Here is a 20,868-nt window from a genome sequence, read left to right on the forward strand (position 1 = left end):
TGGAGCTGTGAACTGATCCAGCCATTCTGGCTGGCAATTTGGAATCATGCTCAAAGGGTTATAAAAGAATGCCTGCCCTTTGATCCAGCCATACCATTGCTGGGTTTGTACCCCCAAAGAGATCATAGATAAACAGACTTGTACGAAAATATTTATAGCTGCGCTTTTTGTGGTGGCAACAAATTGGAAAAGGAGGGTATGTCCTTCAATTGGGGAATGGCTGAACAAACTGTGGTATATGCGGGTGATGGAATACTATTGTGCTAAAAGGAATAATAAACTGGAGGAGTTCCAGGCAAACTGGAAAGACCTCCAGGAACTGATGCAGAGCGAAAGGAGTAGAGCCAGAAGAACTCTATACACAGAGACTGATATACTATGGTAAAATTGAATGTAATGGACCTCTGTACCAGCAGCAATACAATGACCCAGGACAATTCTGAGGGATTTATGGTAAAGACGCTACCCACATTCAGAGGAAGGACTGCAGAAGAGGAAACATATAAGAAAAACAACTGCTTGAACGCATGGGTCAGGGTGGACATGATTGAGGGCGTGGACTCGAAACTACCACACCAATGCAACTACCAACAATTTGGAAATTGGTCTTGATCAAGGACACATGACAAAAATAGTGGAAATGTGCAACGGCCATGGGTGGGGGGAGTGCAGGGGGTGAAGGGGAAAGGAGGAGCATGAATCATGTAACCATGTTAAAAATGAATATTAATAAATGTTTGGGGAAAAAAAAATCATCCCTTGTCCAGCCCATAATGTGATGTTGGGAATTTGGGATTCTTTGAGGTTCCTTGAGCCTTTTTGAGGTCCCTGGTCTAAACTTCCTATGGATATTTTAGATCTCTTACAAACATTTCCCATGATTCAGCGGGCTTTCTGCCCTTACATGGTAAAGTAAGACAACGTAAACAGAGGCTTAAATAGGGAGATTGGGATTGGTACTTCCTCTTTCCTACGAAGCAGCAAGAGAGAAGGTATGGTGGGCATTTTGAATTGGATCTTAGCAGGCACATGGCCTTCTTAATTACCAATATGGCTTTAAATAAACCATTAACATTTTTTAATATATCCATCTATATCAATTTTATTCGTAACAATAATCAACAGCTGTTCAGCTTGTATTCTACTATCAAGTTCTACATTCCACTCACATAGCCTTTTAAGAACCCTAGGTCATGTCTTCTCTCCAGTAAGGAGCTTCTGCAAAGGATGTTATAATAAATGAGGGGTAAATGTAATGTTCCTCATTCAAAATTCTAAATACATAGTATTAATGAATTTGTTTTACCACTTGTGCAGTTGAAGACCCTGGAGAAGATTTTGCTGATGCAGAAAACTCATCCCAAAAGACAGAAACTCCAGAAAGCTGAAGCAGCTTGTGAGCAAAAGCTGTAGGCTGATGTACATTGATTCCAGAGCATTCATCAGCAGTTTCATCACAATACATAGTTCTGAAAAATAAAATTCCAAAAAAATGGATTTTTTTTCTTACAAAGTTGCAAAGAACATCTACTTACTATTATAATAAATGCATAAACAAATTATTTAACAAGAAATTTTCAACAATGGGTACTATTTCAGTGAAGTGGGGTAAGAATTATTATACTTTATTACAATGAACCTTTAACAAAGAAAAGATAAATAACTTCCTAGGGTTTCAAATTTGGGAAGTACGACTTTATGAGGCTGATTTCATGAGTAAAACTACTCTGTTCAACAAAAAACACTTAAACAGAAAAGCACTTACTGAACAATGGAAAGGCACTATCAAAGACAAAATAGTAAACTGGGCAGGTTGTTCTGGTTTTATATAAAATGTCAGAAATGATAATTCTTATTTTCTGACACCTTCTCTTCCCAATTCTAGTGCTATCCTTCCCAAAATGCCTTATATTTAGCTATATTTTATGTTGACACTTTCAAATTATGGTGTGGGATATATAATCTGAATCAAAGTACATACCATCTCTGAGAAGGGGAAGGAAACAATATGGATCTTATAATTTCAGAAAACAAATGTAGGAAAATTGTTATTGCATGTAACTGGGAAAATTAGATATCATGGGGGGAATAACAAATTGCGGTGTTGTAGAAGACTTTTGAGAGTCCTTTGGATAGTAAGAAGTCAATATTGAAAGAAATTCATTCAGACTATTCAGTGGGAGTCAAATGATAAAGATAAAGCTTTAATACTGCTCACATGGTGAGAAGACAAGAAAACAGCAACACAAGTCTGAAGATCTTGGTTCTATTCCTCTAGAATCTAATGGCATGGGTCTAATTCCTGCTTCTGATGCTTAGTACCTGAGTGGCCTTGTATAAGTCATTTAGATTCCCTGGGCCTCAGTTTCCCAGGCTGTAAAAAAAGGGGTTTATAATACTACATGGCCTCTAAGGGCCCTTCCAGCTCTTAATCTATTCTCCTTGCCTATAAAAATAAGAGTCTAGATGAGATATCCCATAAGCATAGCATTCACTGACTAAGTTTTTAGTCAGTATTCATAAAGCTTATCTATGAAGAGGATGCTAACACAAAGCAAACTGTCCAGGAAACATAGATTATAAACAAATTCTTAGAGTTATAGGTATGTTTTATGATAAATGCTTATACATTTATAACTAAGCTCTGAATAAATGAAAATGGAACTCTGGGCTCTAGTAAGTTAGCTGTCACCTTTATCTTGCCCATAGTTTGAACTTTATGTAATTTCTCTGCTATTTCCAAACCATACAGGCACAATTGTGGCCATCTTCCTCACAGCCCTCCCACTGTAATCTGGTTTCTGAAATACTAAGCACTGACAGTAACTTTCATCTTCTCTTGACCTAGAATCAAGCAACCATGCACGAAGTCACCTTTTCTAAGTTTTAGCTTTTCTGGTTTTAGAATTTAAGCTTCTTCAGGTCAAGGACAATCTTGCTTACTTATATTTGTATACTAAGCAGTTAGTAAAGTGCCTCACACTTAAGTGATTAATAAATACTTATAATTAAATTTTTGCTTTATTATGTCATTCTGCAAAGAGATCTCAAATAATTATGTACACAAGTACATTCTGCCTGTGTGCTGTATTCTAAATATAGTTTATCACCTGAAAATAAATTTAGGAAGATGAAAAAAATAATCCTTGTTATTTCTACATCAGCCCATCTACCTCTCTGAGAAATATTCATCAGGTTTCTAAGTAGGCAAATAAGGAAAGCTCTAAGCAATTTACTTTCAAACTAGATGAATCATCTTAGTCTTCCAAGTTTATCTGTAAAAAAACACTGAAGCCTTAAGGCCAATTCTCCAGGCCTAGGCAATACAAAAGGGGGGGTGGGGGGGGAAGAAGGGAACACAAAACAAAACAGTTCCTGTCCTCAATGATTTTACAATCTAAAGGAAAAAATACCTGAGCACAAAGACCTGAAAAAGATATTGTTGGAGTTGTAAACAGGCAAAACAGCAAATGGCTAAAGAAGAGATGGCTGAGATTTTGAGCCCTCTAAAAATAGAAGCTCTAAAGGGGAGTTTTTATGCCATTCTCCAGTCTACCAATAAACAAAGCTAAAGTCACAAAGCTATGCTTCAAAACTTGTTATCTAATCCCAACTGGGCACTAGTTGCAAATACTTCTTTTCCCTTACTGCTTCTCTGTCCCACTGATCTAAATGAACATTTTCCAAAACTCTCTTCACTTCAAGTCTTCCATAGCACCCACTCACCTAACCGTCTCAAATGAAGATCTCACCTCCTACTTAACGTCAAAGAAACCATGACCTTTCACCTTAAGCTCTTTTTCCCTTCTACTCATCTCATATATCCTATCCCTATGGCATTATTCCCCTAGCACTTTCTCCTTTATTGCAGTCTTTGTTGAATGCAGTCACTCTCTTTGCCATAGTCATCTGTATCTACCCTTGCTTTTTTTTTAACCCATTTTCCTTGCATTTTCTTCTGCAGATCTTCCAGACTATCATCTTCTCTCTCTCTAATCCTCATTCTCTCACTCTGTACTGGCTCCTTCGTGACTGCTTACAAATCCATCATCCTTAAAAAAATCTTCATTAGATCCTACTATCTCCACTAACTAATCTATTGTTCCTCCCCTTCTCAGCCAAAGTCTTTTTAAAAAGCCATCTCCAGTGTGCTTCTACTTCTCCTCTCATTATTTCTTTTTTAAACCCATACCTTCTTAATATCAGTTCTAAGAAAGAATAGCAATAAAGGCTAGGCAATCAAGTTTTAGTAACTTGCTTGGATATGTTTGAGGCCAGATTTGAATCCAGGTCCTTCAAACTCCAGGTCTACCACTCTAGCTTTGCTACCTAGCTGTCACTCTCACCTTCTTCTAAATCTTCTGAAATTTACCTTCCAACTTCATTCTTTAACAGAAACATATTTCTTCAAAGATATTGTGTTAGAAATAATTATCTGCCATGTAGACAAAGCTGGTTTTTACTTAAAACATTAATGAATCTGTCTCTTCAAGACTTAAGTACCTTGGAGGACTAAATCTTGTACACAACAGATTCCTGGTGGCCTAAGCACAAAAAGCCAGTGTATAAGGAGTCAAGATCCTTCTAGCTTTCTAGCTTCTGACTGGCAAATTAACTATAACCAAGAGAAAGGCAAGGAATCTATATCCAATTAAATCAATGCTATATTTCTTTCCTGTTATAGCCAACTAAATTTCGTTTTGTTAAATGTTATATGGTCAAAAAGCATCTCATTTCACTCCAATCTCAACCTAAACTACCAGGACAGCTTGAGTCAGGTCTGGCCTACCATATTTGGTATACAACAGTAGGATTCAATTAACTGAGTATCTAATATGTTTCAGGAACTGTGCTATGTGCTAGAAATATAAAAAAAAAGTAAAAAGAGGGGGCAGCTGGGTAGCTCAGTGGATGAGAGCCAGGCCTAGAGATGGGAGGTCCTAGGTTCAAATCTGGTCTCAGACACTTCCCAGCTGTGTGACCCTGGGCAAGTCACTTGACCCCCATTGCCTACCCTTACCACTCTTCTGCCTTGGAGCCAATACATGGTATTGTATTGGAAGGTAAGGGTTTTAAAAAAAAAAAAAGTAAAAAGAGAGCCTACCCTTAAGCAACTCACAATCCAATGGGAAACATAGCATGCTAACAACTATGTACAAACAAGATATATACAGGATAAAGTAGAAATAATCACCAAGAGGTATTAATATTAAAGGAAACTGGTTAAAGCACCTCATAGGAGATCGGATAAAAATCACCTAAGAGGGACACAAGTGAATCAAAGGAAAAGGAGCCCCAGCAGACTGCACTTCTGGTAGTTCTGGCTACATACCATGAGGCATTACCCACAGCTTGAGAGGAAATTAGAGGGTAAACTATGGACAATGAGTAATGAGAAATGCCAACAAGTTCTGTGACTTTTAAGAACTATGGCCAGAAAAGGTGCTGGTTGAATTTACATAACTTTTACATTGAGGAGAGATAATGTGCTCTGGGTCTAATAGCTACAGGAGACTTGGACTTTCCCTACAGACTGGAATTAAGGTATTATCTAAAAACTGTAATGAATGAATTGCTTCAGACTTTTTATAATACAAATTAGAGGCAAATGGTAACTGTGTCACATGTACTCTATCAGAACTCCTAGATACAAACCACTGGGGAAAGTACTTCAAGGGACAATGCTTGATCTTCCCTAAGAGCCCAAAGATCTTTTTTTCAGAGATGGGGATATGGACAAATATACCAAATGCATTCAAGTTGATTTGCTAAAGTAAGGGCAGATGGGCTATTATCAGTATAGAAAATTTTAAAGAAAATTTCAGCTTTCTTTAAAACTGTAACTCTCTTTCTGCAACTTCAAGAAAGGAATAAATGAGAAGCCCCTATTGGAGGTGGAAGGGGATTGGAGGGGGAAGTGGCCCACAACATTAGCAGCCACAACAGTACTCCACCCTCATAAATAGGCACAAGAGCAGCAGTTAGGGCAACACTCTAATCCAAGCACCTAAGGCAGTTACTGGCCAGGCAAAGAGTACAGAACTGAGGTCTTGACAAAGGAGAACATTGTTAAGGTCCCACTAGAGAGGGACATCAAGGGTCCCACAGAAGCGGGTAGGGGAGGAAATAACACCTTGCATTTGGCCCAAATCTTTAAGATCCAAGAATAAATGAATGAAAAAGCATTTATTAAATATTTACTGTGTGCTAAGCACCAAGAAATAAATAGAAAAGGAGAGACAATCCCTACCGTCAAGGAACGTATATCCTGATAGTAGAGATGACACAGATAAGAAATTTCATCAGGTGGTAAGGTTCTATGGTCTCTGGAGTATGACGACTAAGCAAATAATGATGTATCTTCTTTTATCTTCTGCCTTAGAATCAATAGGACTACCCAAGTGGAGTTAAACCACTTGCCCATAATCACATAGCTAGGAAATGTCTAAGGCCAAATTTGAATCCAGGTCCTCCCGACTCTGGCCTAGCTGACTCAGTAATGTATCTTCATTAATGTCATTTCCACTGATAGAATCTTATCTTTTTTTTTTTATGTTGAACTATTTGATACAGTCAACAAGTTTGGTAGTAAGAACTTTCTCTTCTAAGTCTTCTGTGGCTGCTAAAGGAGGCAGGAGTCAATACACCTGAAAAATCAGTTGCCAGATTGCATCTTGAGATAATGGCTGTGGGGATCAGCTAAAAGCGGGACTGGTGGTATGGGGAGCTCTCTCTTGGGCTTAGAGATCTAACCAATTTCCATAAGGGTCCAAGAGGAAATGATGATCAAGATGGTGACAGTGGTTCCATTCACCTAAAACATGATGCCTTTTTTCTCTCCTTCAAGATACCCTTGATGCTTCAGTATCTAGCTTACCTGCCCCATAGTTCAGCAGTTGGTGAGTATGGCTGACCCATTTCTACGAATGTAGGTAAAGTCTGAGTTCCTTGGTCTTTGTTCCTCCATTTTTAGTAGTGGAAGGTCCTCTAAAACAATGGTGTCAAAATCAAATAGAAATGGAGGCCACTAATTGGTATGTAGTTGACTTAGTTTTAAAATGTAATGTTATCTATGTTTTATTTTATTTGTCTTTATTTTGTTAAATATTTCCTACTTACATTTTAAGTAAGTCTGTTTCAGGACACTCTCAAGAATTCTTTGAGCTTGACAACTACCCTAAAACACCCTTAGAACTGTGCAACCAAGGAGTAGGGAATGGTAAGAACAATATCTGCCTTATAAACCACAGTTGTTTTATTTTGAAATGTACTGAAATCATCCTCTAGCCTTACCTGGTTCGGGGTTCAATTGTTAACAATTTCCCAGAGGCCAAAGCACAAAAAGTTAGCTCTCTTTAGCCCTTCATAACCTGACCCCTTCCTACTTTCTTCAGTCTTCTTACACTTTAAAATCCCTTATATACTGTGACCTAATGGCACTGACCTCCTTGCTGTTCCCCATATATAAAACACTCTCATTTTCTGTAAGCAGACAAGGTTCAGGTTAGTGCTAGCACTTTCCTCCTTGATCTACTAAATAATGTCTATTTTCCTAAGACAGAGCTGCTATGTAGAGTATGCTAAAACTTCCCCATATGGCTGGCATTCCATGGCACAGCAACAATTCCAGATACCTGGTTATGCCTTTTGCTTCTTTGTTCCAATGGCCCCTTATTTTCTTGTTCCCTTCTCTCTCAACTGGGCAGTTAAAATTCTCAGTATGTGATTTCAGAATACTCTTCTATAGATGAATGATCTACATTGGTATGGGCTGAAATCACTCCCCACACTAGTCCAAAAAACTCAAGTTTTCATAGAACTCTCAAAATCTTCAAATGGAACACATCTATCCGCTGTGCATTTAGAGTCACATACTTGCCACTGGGACTGAATTAGGCACAGAGGATCACATGCATTCTGCTCTCCTGAGGCATGAGTATTCAGCATGTCCTTCCAATCCCAACTCCTACCAAACATATTCACTTACTGTTCCATATGCCTACAGTTCTCTCTTCTTAACTACTGATCTCCTGGCTTCCTTCAGATCTCTATTATAATCTAATATTCTGCAAGAAACCTTTCCCAAAGTGCCTTTAATGCTAGTTTCTTACTTTAAAATTATCTCCAAATTCTCCTGTATATATCTTGTTTATGCATAGTTGTTTATATTTTTGCCTCCCCCATTAGGTGAGTTCCTTGAGAGCAAGGGCTTTATGTTTTTATTTTACCTTTATTTTTATTCTCAGCACATTGTAAATATTTATATATTTGAGGACTTGGCCCTAGGATTAAATATTATACCAATGCCTGGCATTTAACAGAACCTGGTCCCTTCCAATCTTTCTAGTATTCTTACTTGACTCCCATGTTCACATTCTATAGTCTAGAAATTCTGACTGGCTGGCTGTTCCTCACATAGAACACTTTATCTCATCAATCTTAGAGTCTTTGCACCAGTTATTCCCTATTCCTCCAATGCTCCCTCCTCACCTGCTTCTTAAAATCCTGGGTTTTCTTCAAAACTTAGTTCAAGTGCCACATCTTTTTTCTAGTCCCCTTACAGAAAACAGCCTTTGTCTAATGTGTCTATTCTGTATGTAATTCATATAATACCTATTTAACTACATGTCTCCTGCATCAAATGATAAGGTCTTTGAAGACAGAGGATTTTCATTTTTGACTTTTTGTCTCTAATGATTGAGATATAAACTATTTAGTGCTCCTTAAAAACAACACTTTTCCAGATCACATTATCAACAAAATAGAACACATTTTCTTTAATCCTCAATACCTTTCAAATCTCTTTAAAATAGAAATTATAGGGGCAGCTGGGTGGCTCAGTGGATTGAGAGCCAGGCCTAGAAATGGGAGGTCCTAGGTCCAAATCTGGCCTCAGACACTTCCCAGCTGAGTGACCCTGGGCAAGTCACTTGACCCCTATTGCCTAGGCCTTACCACTCTTCTGCCTTGTAACCAATACATAGTGTTGATTCCAAGACCAAAGGTAAGGGTTTAAAAAAATAGAAATTATGGGGGGGGGGGGGGCAATTAGGTGACTCAGTGGATAGAGAGCCAGGTCTGAGACAGGAGGTCCTAGGTTCAAATCTAACCTCAGGTACTTCCTAGCTGTGTGACCCTGGGCAAGACTCTTAACCCCTACTGCTTAGCCCTTACTGCTCTTCTGCCTTAGAACCAATATGCAAAATTGGTTCTTATTATCTTATTAATATTGCCTTAGAACCAATATATAAAATAACCCTTATCTTCTGTCTTAGAATCAGAAGATAAGGGTTATTCTAAAATTAATTAATTTAATAGAAACTATGCACAAAAGATAAATCAATTTCAGCTCTCCCTACAATCTAAGCCACTCAAAAGAAGAAAACAATTCAGCCAACTAATAGCAGAGAAGGCATTAATTGCTAGACCCTGCCACTCACTCAGCATCCTTTCCACTGCTGCCCATCACATTAAAGCACAAGCCAACCCAAGGGTTTGGAAAAAAACTCAACTCCAACCCTACATCCAGTGCCAAAGAAATAGAAGCTTGTTGAGGTTAGGAAAAAAAGCACTTTGTGCTGCAACAAAGTTCAGTCAGAGCAACGAGAAACAGAGGGAACAGAAAGACATGTGTGTGGCTGTGTAAAACTTCACTAAGTCTAAGGGAAAAGAGCCAGCATCCAGCTCCAGCCTGTTTTGTCTCCCCTAAAAGTCATTTAGGGATCTGATGCATATGAAATGTAAATCACCTTGTATGGAAGGAAATTGGAATGACTTTGAGGTGCAGCAAGAGAATAAGTCATCAAAGTAGAAGCCAGAAAGTGAGCAAAGGAGAATACCAAAAAAAAAATTTAATTAATTAACAAAGACCCCAAGAGGAAGAAAATTCAATTAAAGACTTTGTGCATGAGTAAACAAACCAAAAGGAAAGATATTAACAGAAGGGAAGATAGCTATCAACACAGCTAAAAGAATCCAGATATATATGAACAAATATCAGAAGAAAAAGGAAAATTAATTAACATCTGATAGCACAAAGAATTCTGGGGATTTCTAAAAGAGCAGGGAACAACAGTAATATATCCCATTAAAAGAGAAATAAGGGGGGCAGCTGGGTAGCTCAGTGGATTGAGAGCCAGACCTAGAGACAGGAGGTCCTAGGTTCAAATCTGGCCTCAGACACTTCACAGCTGTGTGACCCTGGGTAAGTCACTTGACCCCCATTGCCCACCCTTACCACTCTTCTGCCTTGGAGCCAATACACAGTATTCTGGAAAGTAAGGGTTTAAAAAAAGAGAGAAATAAGAATTGTGAGAGCAGAGTCTGTGACCATTACAGCAGAAATAATTGGCAGGACAGAAAAACTTGAATCCACAGTAGCCAGACTCACCAAAGAAACAAAAGAAAGGGTGACTAATTGGGAATGCAATTACAAAGAAGTAAAGGACAATGTGAAAGAAGAGAAGCAAAAAGCAATAATATTAAAAGAAAGCATGCTCTCCACTTAAGTAGAACATATCGATCTCAAAGATAGGATATAAAGAAACAACTAAAGAATTATAGGGCTTCCAGAAGAAACAAGTCAAAAATCCAAATAGCAAAAGGCAAGAAATAACAACATTTTCCAGAACTCCTAAAAACAGAAAATAAAGTGCCAATTAAAAGAATCAATAGATTGTCTTCACCCCCCAAAACACACACACACACACACACACACACACACACACACACACATATACATTCACACTATATTGCAAACCACACAGAGTGATTAAATTTAACATTTCTACTAATAACAAATTCTGAAAGCAAACATCAAAAGGATTTTTTATATTTGAAGAAAAGAAATTTCAATTAACTCACTACTATTCTGCAACTATTAGAAAACCAAGGAAAGAACAAAATAATGTGCTCTGAAGAACGAAGAATTTGAAGATGCAACCCAAGGTGACCTACCCTATAAAGTTCAACCTAACCATTAGTGGAAAAAGATGAATGTTCAATAAAAACAAAGTGTTCAAAATATTCCTAGAAAAAAAAACAGATGAAGGAAATTCATTGCTTTTCAAACATCTCTAACATACAGCCAAGAAGGGGTAAATAAATATAGCAACTGTAATAGGTATAGGCTTTAAAGGTATAAAGGCAGATTTTTGCAAGTAGATTAGGGAAAGCCTTGGCTGGAAGTCATGGACATTCTGTATAGAATGCAGGGGTTAAAGAGGAGAGAGCTAAGCAACAGACATTGCTGTTTTGTGAGGGGTTTAGAGCAGATATGCAATCAGCAGTCCCTATTTGACCTGGGATCTTGGAGAGTGGTGAAGGTTGCAAAGGCTGAAGACATCATCCTGCAAGTCAACTCTGAGTAGGGAAGAGGCCTGTGTTCTGGTGGACAATTTGCAGACACCTCTCCCTGCCTGGTTACTTTGGATCATTGGCTGTGGAGGAGTTGGCTCCTGGTATCCTGAAGACAACTCTGGATCAGTTGTGAGACCCCAAATCCAAGCCCTCTTCCTCAGGTCCTTAGCCAAGCTGTCAAACCTGGAAGAAGCCAGGTTGGCTAAGAAACTTACCCTTCTGACTCCAGTCCTGGGCAGTTATATATGTCTCACCCCACCCCCTCTCCTATCCTCTCAAAAAACAATTAAACTGTTTTCCCTATGTGTTTTCTTCATACCTTGAAGTTTCCATAGTGTGTATTTATTATACTCTGGGTTTATCCCTGGTCTAGGAGAAGCAGGGTGACAGTTAGACATAACTGCCACTTCTGTCAATAGTCTTTTTCCTTAACAGTAAAGCCTGTTTCCTTATCTTGTTTGGTCTCACCTACTGTCCATTCCTGTCTCCCCACTCACCCTTCTGAGCCCACATTTAATATTTAAGTTATCTCCCCTGGTTTTCCCCATAAGACAACCAAGACAATAATAAAATAACAGAGAAACCATTAAGATACTTCTTTCTAAAATTACACAAGAAGACCAAGGTGAAAGCAAAATTCAAATAGAAAAGATGGTAAAACATCATAGCTTGAAAATTTAAACCAGAAAAAAAGGGGGGGGGGGAGAAGACTGAGGGGAATATATGAAGTACCCTATAAAAGTCAAAGCCTAATAATGAAGGGGAAAATAAACAACTATATATAGTCTCTCAGGAAGAAGAGAACCTATAGGACAATGGGCAAGAAAGCAAAAGATTGAAAAGGGAGGGGGAAAAAAGGGAGAAATCATGTTTCAGTTTTATTGATGAATGCTCCCACAGGAGAAGAGAGATAGTCTATTTAAAGAAAGATGGCAACCTATCTATAGGAATTTATTGCTCAAAGGAAAAGAGGAACCAGAGCTCCTAAGAGTAACTAATATTCAATAATGTGAGAAGGCATGGTCACAAGGAGATTTCAAGGCATAAAGAGAAAAAATAACCATGAGGAAGGCCACAAAGGCTAATAATGAACTGAAAAATCAGGAGCATAGGAAAATTCCTACCATCAGGCAATAGTCTATCACCTACAGAAACAGATATTTCTGATAAGTGAGGCACAAAAGAAAAGTGGGACAGGACACAAGATCTACAAGGCAGTAACAAAAATTGTTTAGAAGAGATCCCAAAATGAATACCTTAGGATCCTTAATGCAATGAGAAATGGGGAGACTAAAAGAACTAAAAAAGCATCAAGGCCATGAATCAAAGAATAAAATGTCTAAAAATGAAACACAAGTAACGCAGGGATTGAGGAAAAGAATTTTTTTAAAGGTACAGAAAATGACATTTAAAAAACTAACGAACAAAATCAAATTGAAGGAAAAGAGAAGTGATTTTAATTATTTAACTGATAGGGAAACAAAGAGGAAAAGCAGCAAATAACTAGATAAAATCAAGGAGAGGGAAGGAACTAATTAAGCAAAACTCTAAAACTACATGTAGCCAATGAGAATCATGGTTGCCTTAAAGTAGAATAAGCTAAAACAGCTAAAGAAATATAGTCCTGTGATTTGAGGAGGGGGTCAAAACAGTATTGTAGACAAATAATGGAAAACAAAAACCTAACACTCATAACTTTAAACATGAATGAATAAAATACAATGAAAAGAGAGACTAGATGAGAAAAAAAATTCTCACAATCTATTACTTAAAATATACACATTTAAATAAATTGTGGGGGATCCTCTCATGATCATAGCAACTACTTCTTTGAATTTGCAATTCAATGTATGATTATACTTCAAAGTCTAATCTAAAGGCTTAGGCTAAAAACAGACCAAAGGCCTTCAAAGCCTTAAGCAGGTGTTAAAACACCTAGCCTTTGCCAAAAACATAATTTCTCTCCCGCCTTTTAGGAAGAGAAGGCGGGAGAGCCCCCGGGCTCGCCTGCCTTTCATGCGCTAAACTGGCAGGTATTTATCCTGCTTTATCCTAATTAGCAGCTAGGGACCTAAACTTTTGGCCTCAGTTTAATGGTAAAAAGAGAGTATTACTCTCTGTCTTTGAATTTACAGTTCAATGCTTTAACTCAGCCATTTTACCTATGCTCATTAACCGTTGACTTTTTTCAACAAATCATAAAGATATCGGCACTCTATATTTACTCTTTGGGGCCTGAGCTGGGATAGTTGGCACTGCTTTAAGCCTTCTAATTCGAGCTGAGCTAGGTCAACCTGGAACCCTAATCGGAGATGATCAAATTTACAACATTATCGTCACTGCCCATGCTTTCGTCATAATTTTCTTTATAGTCATACCTATCATGATCGGAGGGTTTGGTAATTGACTTGTACCTTTAATAATTGGCGCTCCTGACATAGCATTCCCACAAATAAATAATATAAGTTTCTGACTACTTCCCCCATCATTCCTACTCTTACTAGAATCCTCAACTATTGAAGCAGGAGCTGGAACAGGCTGAACAGTCTACCCGCCACTAGCAGGCAACCTTGCTCATGCAGGAGCATCCGTTGATCTAGCAATTTTTTCACTTCATTTAGCAGGAATCTCATCAATTTTTTACCACTATTAATTTTATTACCACTATTATTAATATGAAACCCCCAGCTATATCTCAATACCAAACCCCTTTATTTGTATGATCTGTAGTAATCACAGCAGTGCTTCTACTTCTCTCACTCCCCGTATTAGCCGCAGGTATTACTATACTTCTAACAGATCGAAACCTGAATACCACTTTCTTTGACCCTGCTGGAGGAGGCGACCCTATTTTGTATCAACACTTATTCTGATTTTTTGGTCACCCAGAGGTTTATATTCTAATTCTGCCCGGATTCGGAATCATTTCTCATATTGTAACATATTACTCCGGCAAAAAAGAATCTTTTGGCTACATAGGAATAGTCTGAGCCATAATATCTATCGGATTCTTAGGTTTCATTGTATGGGCTCATCATATATTCACCATAGGCTTAGATGTAGACACCCGAGCCTACTTCACATCCGCTACAATAATCATTGCTATCCCCACAGGAGTAAAAGTATTTAGCTGATTGGCCACCCTACGTGGAGGAAACATTAAATGATCTCCAGCCATACTATGAGCCCTGGGCTTTATCTTCCTATTTACTATTGGAGGCTTAACAGGCATCGTCCTAGCTAACTCGTCATTAGATATTGTACTTCACAACACATATTATGTAGTAGCCCACTTCCACTATGTCCTATCTATAGAAGCCGTATTTGCCATTATAGGGGGTTTTGTCCACTGATTCCCCCTATTCACAGGCTATATACTCAGCGACCTGTGGACAAAAATTCACTTCTTTATTATATTCGTGGGAGTAAACCTAACATTTTTCCCTCAACATTTCCTAGGACTCTCAGGTATACCACGCTGATACTCCAACTACCCAGACGTTTACACCACATGAAATGTTCTCTCATCTATTGGCTCCTTCATCTCACTAACAGCCGTAATTCTAATGGTATTTATCATCTGAGAAGCCTTCGCTTCTAATCGTGAAATTATAAACGTAGAAATAACCACAACCAATATTGAATGATTATATGGCTGTCCACCCCCTTATCATATATTCGAGCAGCCAGTGTTTATTAAAACTCAGACAAGAAAGGGAGGAATTGAACCCCCTCAGATTGATTTCAAGTCAACCCCATAACCTCTATGACTTTCTCTTAAGATACTAGTAAAATTATTACATAACTTTGCCATAGTTAAATTATAAGTTTAACCCTTATGTATCTTAAATGCCCTATCCTATACAACTAGGCTTTCAAGATGCCACCTCTCCTATTATAGAAGAATTAATATATTTTCATGATCATACACTTATAATCGTCTTTTTAATCAGCTCCTTGGTGCTCTACATCATTATCTTAATACTAACTACAAAATTAACTCATACAAGCACCATAGACGCTCAAGAAGTTGAAACAATTTGAACTATCATACCAGCAGTAATTTTAGTTCTAATTGCTCTACCCTCACTACGAATTCTCTACATAACAGACGAAATTTACAACCCCTATCTCACAGTCAAAGCTATGGGCCATCAATGATATTGAAGTTATGAGTACACCGATTATGAAGACCTAACATTCGATTCCTATATAGTCCCTACTCAAGACCTATCCCCTGGCCAACTACGACTTCAAGAAGTAGACAATCAAGTAGTTCTACCTATGGAACTACCTATTCGCATATTAATCTCCTCAGAAGATGTCTTACATGCATGAGCTGTCCCATCACTAGGACTAAAAGCTAATGCTATTCCAGGACGACTTAACCAAGTCACCCTAACATCATCTCGACCAGGAGTATTCTACGGCCAGTGTTCAGAAATCTGTGGATCTAACCACAGTTTTATACCAATTGTCTTAGAGATAACTTCACTCAAATATTTCGAAAAGTGATCATCTATAATGCAATCATTTTTGAGCCCTTATTCCCATGCTTTCAAGAATGCACGAGACATAACATCTCCTCAAAAAACATGCCACAATTAGACACTTCTACTTGATTTACCACTATTCTACTTATAACCGTAGCATTATTTTGTGTCTATCAACTCAAAATAATTAATCAAACATTAACACAAATACTATCCCCCCCAACAGAACAGACAAAACCTCATAAAACACCTACACCTTGAGAGAACAAATGAACGAAAATTTATTTGCCCCATTCATCACACCCACAATTATAGGTATTACAACTCTACCAATTATTATCCTATTCCCCTGCATTATTTTGTCTTCCCCTAAACGATGACTCCCTAACCGTATTCAAACTCTACAAATTTGATTAATTCGTCTCATCACTAAACAAATAATGACAATACATAACAAACAAGGTCGAACCTGATCCCTTATATTAATATCCCTAATCCTGTTCATTGCTTCCACTAACCTCCTAGGACTTCTACCTTATTCATTTACCCCAACTACACAGCTATCAATAAATATTGGCATAGCTATCCCACTATGAGCTGGTACAGTAATTATAGGCTTTCGAAACAAACCTAAAATATCATTAGCCCACTTCTTACCCCAAGGCACTCCAACCCCTCTAATCCCAATACTAATTATTATCGAAACAATTAGCCTGTTTATCCAACCTCTTGCCTTAGCAGTCCGACTAACAGCCAACATTACTGCAGGACACTTACTAATTCACCTAATTGGCTCAGCCACATTAGCCCTTTCATCCATTAGCATAGCCGTATCAACCATTACATTTTCAATTCTATTCCTCTTAACAATTCTAGAACTAGCCGTAGCAATGATTCAAGCTTACGTCTTTACCCTTCTAGTCAGCCTTTACCTACATGATAACTCATAATGACACACCAAACACATGCTTACCACATAGTTAACCCTAGCCCATGACCACTTACAGGAGCACTATCAGAGCTCCTACTGACATCAGGCACAATTATATGATTCCATTTTAATTCTACACTTCTCCTCACAATTGGCCTAATCTCAATACTCCTAACAATGTATCAATGATGACAGGATGTAGTTCGAGAAGGCACATTCCAAGGACACCACACCCCTGTAGTACAAAAAGGGCTAAGATAAGGTATGATCCTATTCATTATCTCAGAAGTCTTCTGCTTCATTGGATTTTTCTGAGCCTTCTACCACTCAAGTCTAGCCCCTACTCCAGAACTAGGAGGTTGCTGACCTCCTACAGGCATCAACCCTCTTAACCCTCTTGAAGTCCTACTTCTAAATACATCAATTCTCCTAGCATCAGGAGTCTCAATTACATGAGCCCATCACAGCCTAATAGAAGGAAACCGAAAACAAATAATTCAAGCACTACTAATTACCATCCTTCTAGGACTTTACTTCACAATCCTTCAAGCCATAGAATACTACGAAACACCCTTCACAACCTCCAATGGAGTTTATGGCTCAACTTTTTTTGTAGCCACAGGATTTCACGGCCTCCACGTAATCATTGGCTCTACATTCCTTATTGTCTGCCTTCTCCGTCGACTTTTCTTCCACTTCACCTCAACACATCATTCTGGCTTCGAAGCAGCCGCCTGACACTGACACTTCGTAGATGTAGTATTACTATTCCTATACGTATCCATCTACTGATGAGGCTCATATTTTTCTAGTATAATTAGTACTACTGATTTCCAATCATTAAGTTCTGGGTAAAACCAGAGAAAAATAATTAACCTTATCATCACCCTTTTTGTTAACTCACTTCTCGCAACAATTGTAATCATGATTGCTTTCTGACTGCCTCAGCTATACCTGTACTTAGAAAAATCCAGCCCCTATGAATGCAGCTTTGATCCTTTAGGATCAGCACGACTTCCTTTCTCCATAAAATTCTTCCTAGTGGCTATCACATTCTTACTGTTTGACCTAGAAATTGCTCTCCTTCTCCCCCTACCATGAGCAATTCAACTTCCCACCCCTTACACTATACTAATCATATCTTACTGCTTAATCTTATTACTCACGGAATGAATTCAAAAAGGATTAGAATGAACTGAATAGGTATTGATTTCCATTCAATAAATCATGGTTTAAACCCATGAACACCTTATAGCATCAATCAATCTAAACATTATTATAGCCTTTATACTTGCCCTCACAGGGGTCCTCATCTATCGCTCTCACCTTATATCCACCCTGCTATGTTTAGAAGGCATGATATTATCCTTATTCATCTTAACAGTCCTGCTTATTTCATAATCCCATATATTCTCTGCCTCTATAACACCATTAATTCTCCTAGTATTTTCCGCCTGCGAAGCAGGAGTAGGACTGGCTCTATTAGTTACCATCTCCAACACTTACGGAAATGACCATGTACAAAACCTAAACCTCCTACAATGCTAAAAATTTTTATCCCAACCCTCATATTAATTCCACTAACCTGGTACTCAAAAAAACCGTGAATGTGAATCAATACTACAACTTATAGCCTATTAATTAGCATTACAAGCTTACCCCTTATTTATCATAACACAGACCTATCGTACAACTTCAATAACTCATTCTTAATAGACTCTTTATCAGGCCCCCTTCTAATCTTAACATGCTGACTACTTCCTCTCATGATCATAGCAAGTTTGGGTTAGATCACCCCAAACTCTCCCTCCTCTCATTCTGTAAGGTCACAAAGAGGGCACGGTTGCAGAGAGAGAACGTAACCTTGATAAAGATATGGAGGGTAGGAAGAAATTCCCTCCCTGGCTCCAGATGCCAAGCCCTAGTCAAAATTATTTTTGTTCACTATTTGATTCTAATAATGAGATAGCTTTTTCTAACAGTAAGAAGAAATATAGGGACTGCTTCTGGCCCAGAGAGCAGAAGCCTAAAGCCTAATGGAGGAGAATGATGAACAAAATCAGGATTGTTAGAAGCCTGCCAGCACTAAATGTCGTCCTTTTAACCCTAATCGTTAACTCCCACCCCCATTCTCAGATTCAAGAACCCATCATGACACTCTGGCCAACATGATATCACAATAAATCGTAATTACAAATATACAAACAAGATAAAATGAAGTTAGAAAAAAAATTAATGTGCATTAAGTGAATCCTCCAAAGCAGGGAATTGCAATTATGCAGACAAAATAGAAACAAAGGTTTAAAATACAAAAAGTAATAAACAAGGAAATTACACTGGGCTGAAGTTGGCAATAGACCAATATCAATATTAAACTTACTTGCTCCAAATACCTTAGAATTTAAATTCACATTAACTGAGTTAAAAGAATACATATAGTAACACAATTGAGCCAGGAGACTCTCTCAGATCAAATAAGTCAATAAAAAGGAAAATTAAAAACTAAACAAATTTATAGAGAAACTACAACAGGCTTATGGCTTATAAATGGGAGTGCTAAGGAATATGCATATTTTTCAGTAACACACGGAACTTTTGATATAAACTGGCCATATGTTAGGGGATAAAAAAGATAGCAAAATAAATGTAAAAACAGAAATCCTAAATATATCCATTACAGACAATAACCAATTAAAAATTCAATTCAGGGGGGCAGCTGGGTAGCTCAGTGGAATGAGAGTCAGGCCTAGAGACGGGAGGTCCTAGGTTCAAATCTGGCCTCAGACACTTCCCAGCTGTGTGACCGTGGGCAAGTCACTTGACCCCCATTGCCCACCCTTACCACTCTTCCACCAAGGAGCCAATACACAGAAGTTAAGAGTTAAAAAAAAAAGAGGTAAGGGTTTAAAAAAAAAAAAACGAAAAAAAAAATTCAATTCAGGAAGCACAAGGAAAAAAAAAAGAGACTTAACAATGAAATCCTACATAATAAGGTAAAAAAAAATCCTAAAAACAATTAATAATTACGTGAAACAAAGTGATAAAATATGTCACATTTATGAATAGATAAAATAAAGCCCTTAAGAGGTCATCTGACATAACAGATGTTTACCATGTTATCAGGATGACCTGGTTTCAAATCCTGACTGATATATAATAGTTGTATGAGCATATAGGTAAGTCACATCACCCCTCTGTGCCTCATACAACTATTATATAGCAGTCAGCTGCCCATCTCAAACAATGAGAATTTCCATACTATAACAATGATGAAATTACAGTTCTCAGCCAGATAATTTTTTAAAGAGTTTTTTGGTTTTTTTGTAGTGATGAAACATACCCACAAAATTATACATACTGAAACTGAATTTAATGATAATAATAATAATAATAATAATAAATAGCAGCTAATATTTAAATAGTGCTATGTTCCAGACACTGTGCTAAGTATCTTATAATTATTCTCTCATTTGACCCTCATAACAACCCTGGGAGGTAGGTGCTATTATGATGTCCATTTTATAAATGAGGAAACTGAGGCAAACAGAGGTTAAGTGACTTGACTAAGGTCCCACAGTCATTAATAGCTGGATGGTGTACTCAGGTCTTCCTGATTTCAAGTCTAGTGCTCTATTCACTATGCCACCTAGTTGTCCATATATTATGTCCATGAATGAAAATTATGTGTTTAGCATTAAACATTTGCTCTCAATTAAAGCAATGGCATTTATGCTGTTAAAAATGGAAAATTCAACAACATCCCATCTACATACAGGCTATCCGAGATCTTTAGGTCTCGAGAATGGCACTGAAACTGAATAAAATATGGACAATATTGCTTTAACTTTAAAGATTTATTTAACAACATTTATCTCCAAGGATAAAGTGAATATCCAAAAGATTCCATTTATTATTTTTAAATATCATGAAGTCATATTTTAAAATATAAGGGATTTTACCTTTCAATTCGAATTTCAAGTGCTGTCCCAGTTTTTGAATTTTCTGGTATATGCTCAATCCTCAAAACCGTATCCAGGAAAGTAACTTTCACTCTTCTTAGAACTACAGCAAAATAGGTAGCAATAA

The 20,868-nt window shown here is 37.7% G+C and overlaps 1 protein-coding gene across 1 annotated transcript in view; it reads right to left on the reverse strand.

The window, feature by feature from the left end:
* Positions 1–20,868, reverse strand: part of ATG2B (autophagy related 2B) — a 132,580-nt gene that overhangs the window by 95,304 nt on the left and 16,408 nt on the right. Inside the window, exons 4-5 of the mRNA XM_044659899.1 lie at positions 20,742–20,844; positions 1,307–1,469 (exon numbers count right to left, since the gene is read on the reverse strand). Of these exons, the coding sequence (XP_044515834.1) occupies positions 1,307–1,469; positions 20,742–20,844 (266 nt within the window). The remainder of the gene's footprint in view (positions 1–1,306; positions 1,470–20,741; positions 20,845–20,868) is intronic.

The sequence above is a fragment of the Gracilinanus agilis genome, chromosome 2 (assembly GCF_016433145.1).
Source record: "Gracilinanus agilis isolate LMUSP501 chromosome 2, AgileGrace, whole genome shotgun sequence".
NCBI classification, from domain to species: domain Eukaryota; kingdom Metazoa; phylum Chordata; class Mammalia; order Didelphimorphia; family Didelphidae; genus Gracilinanus; species Gracilinanus agilis.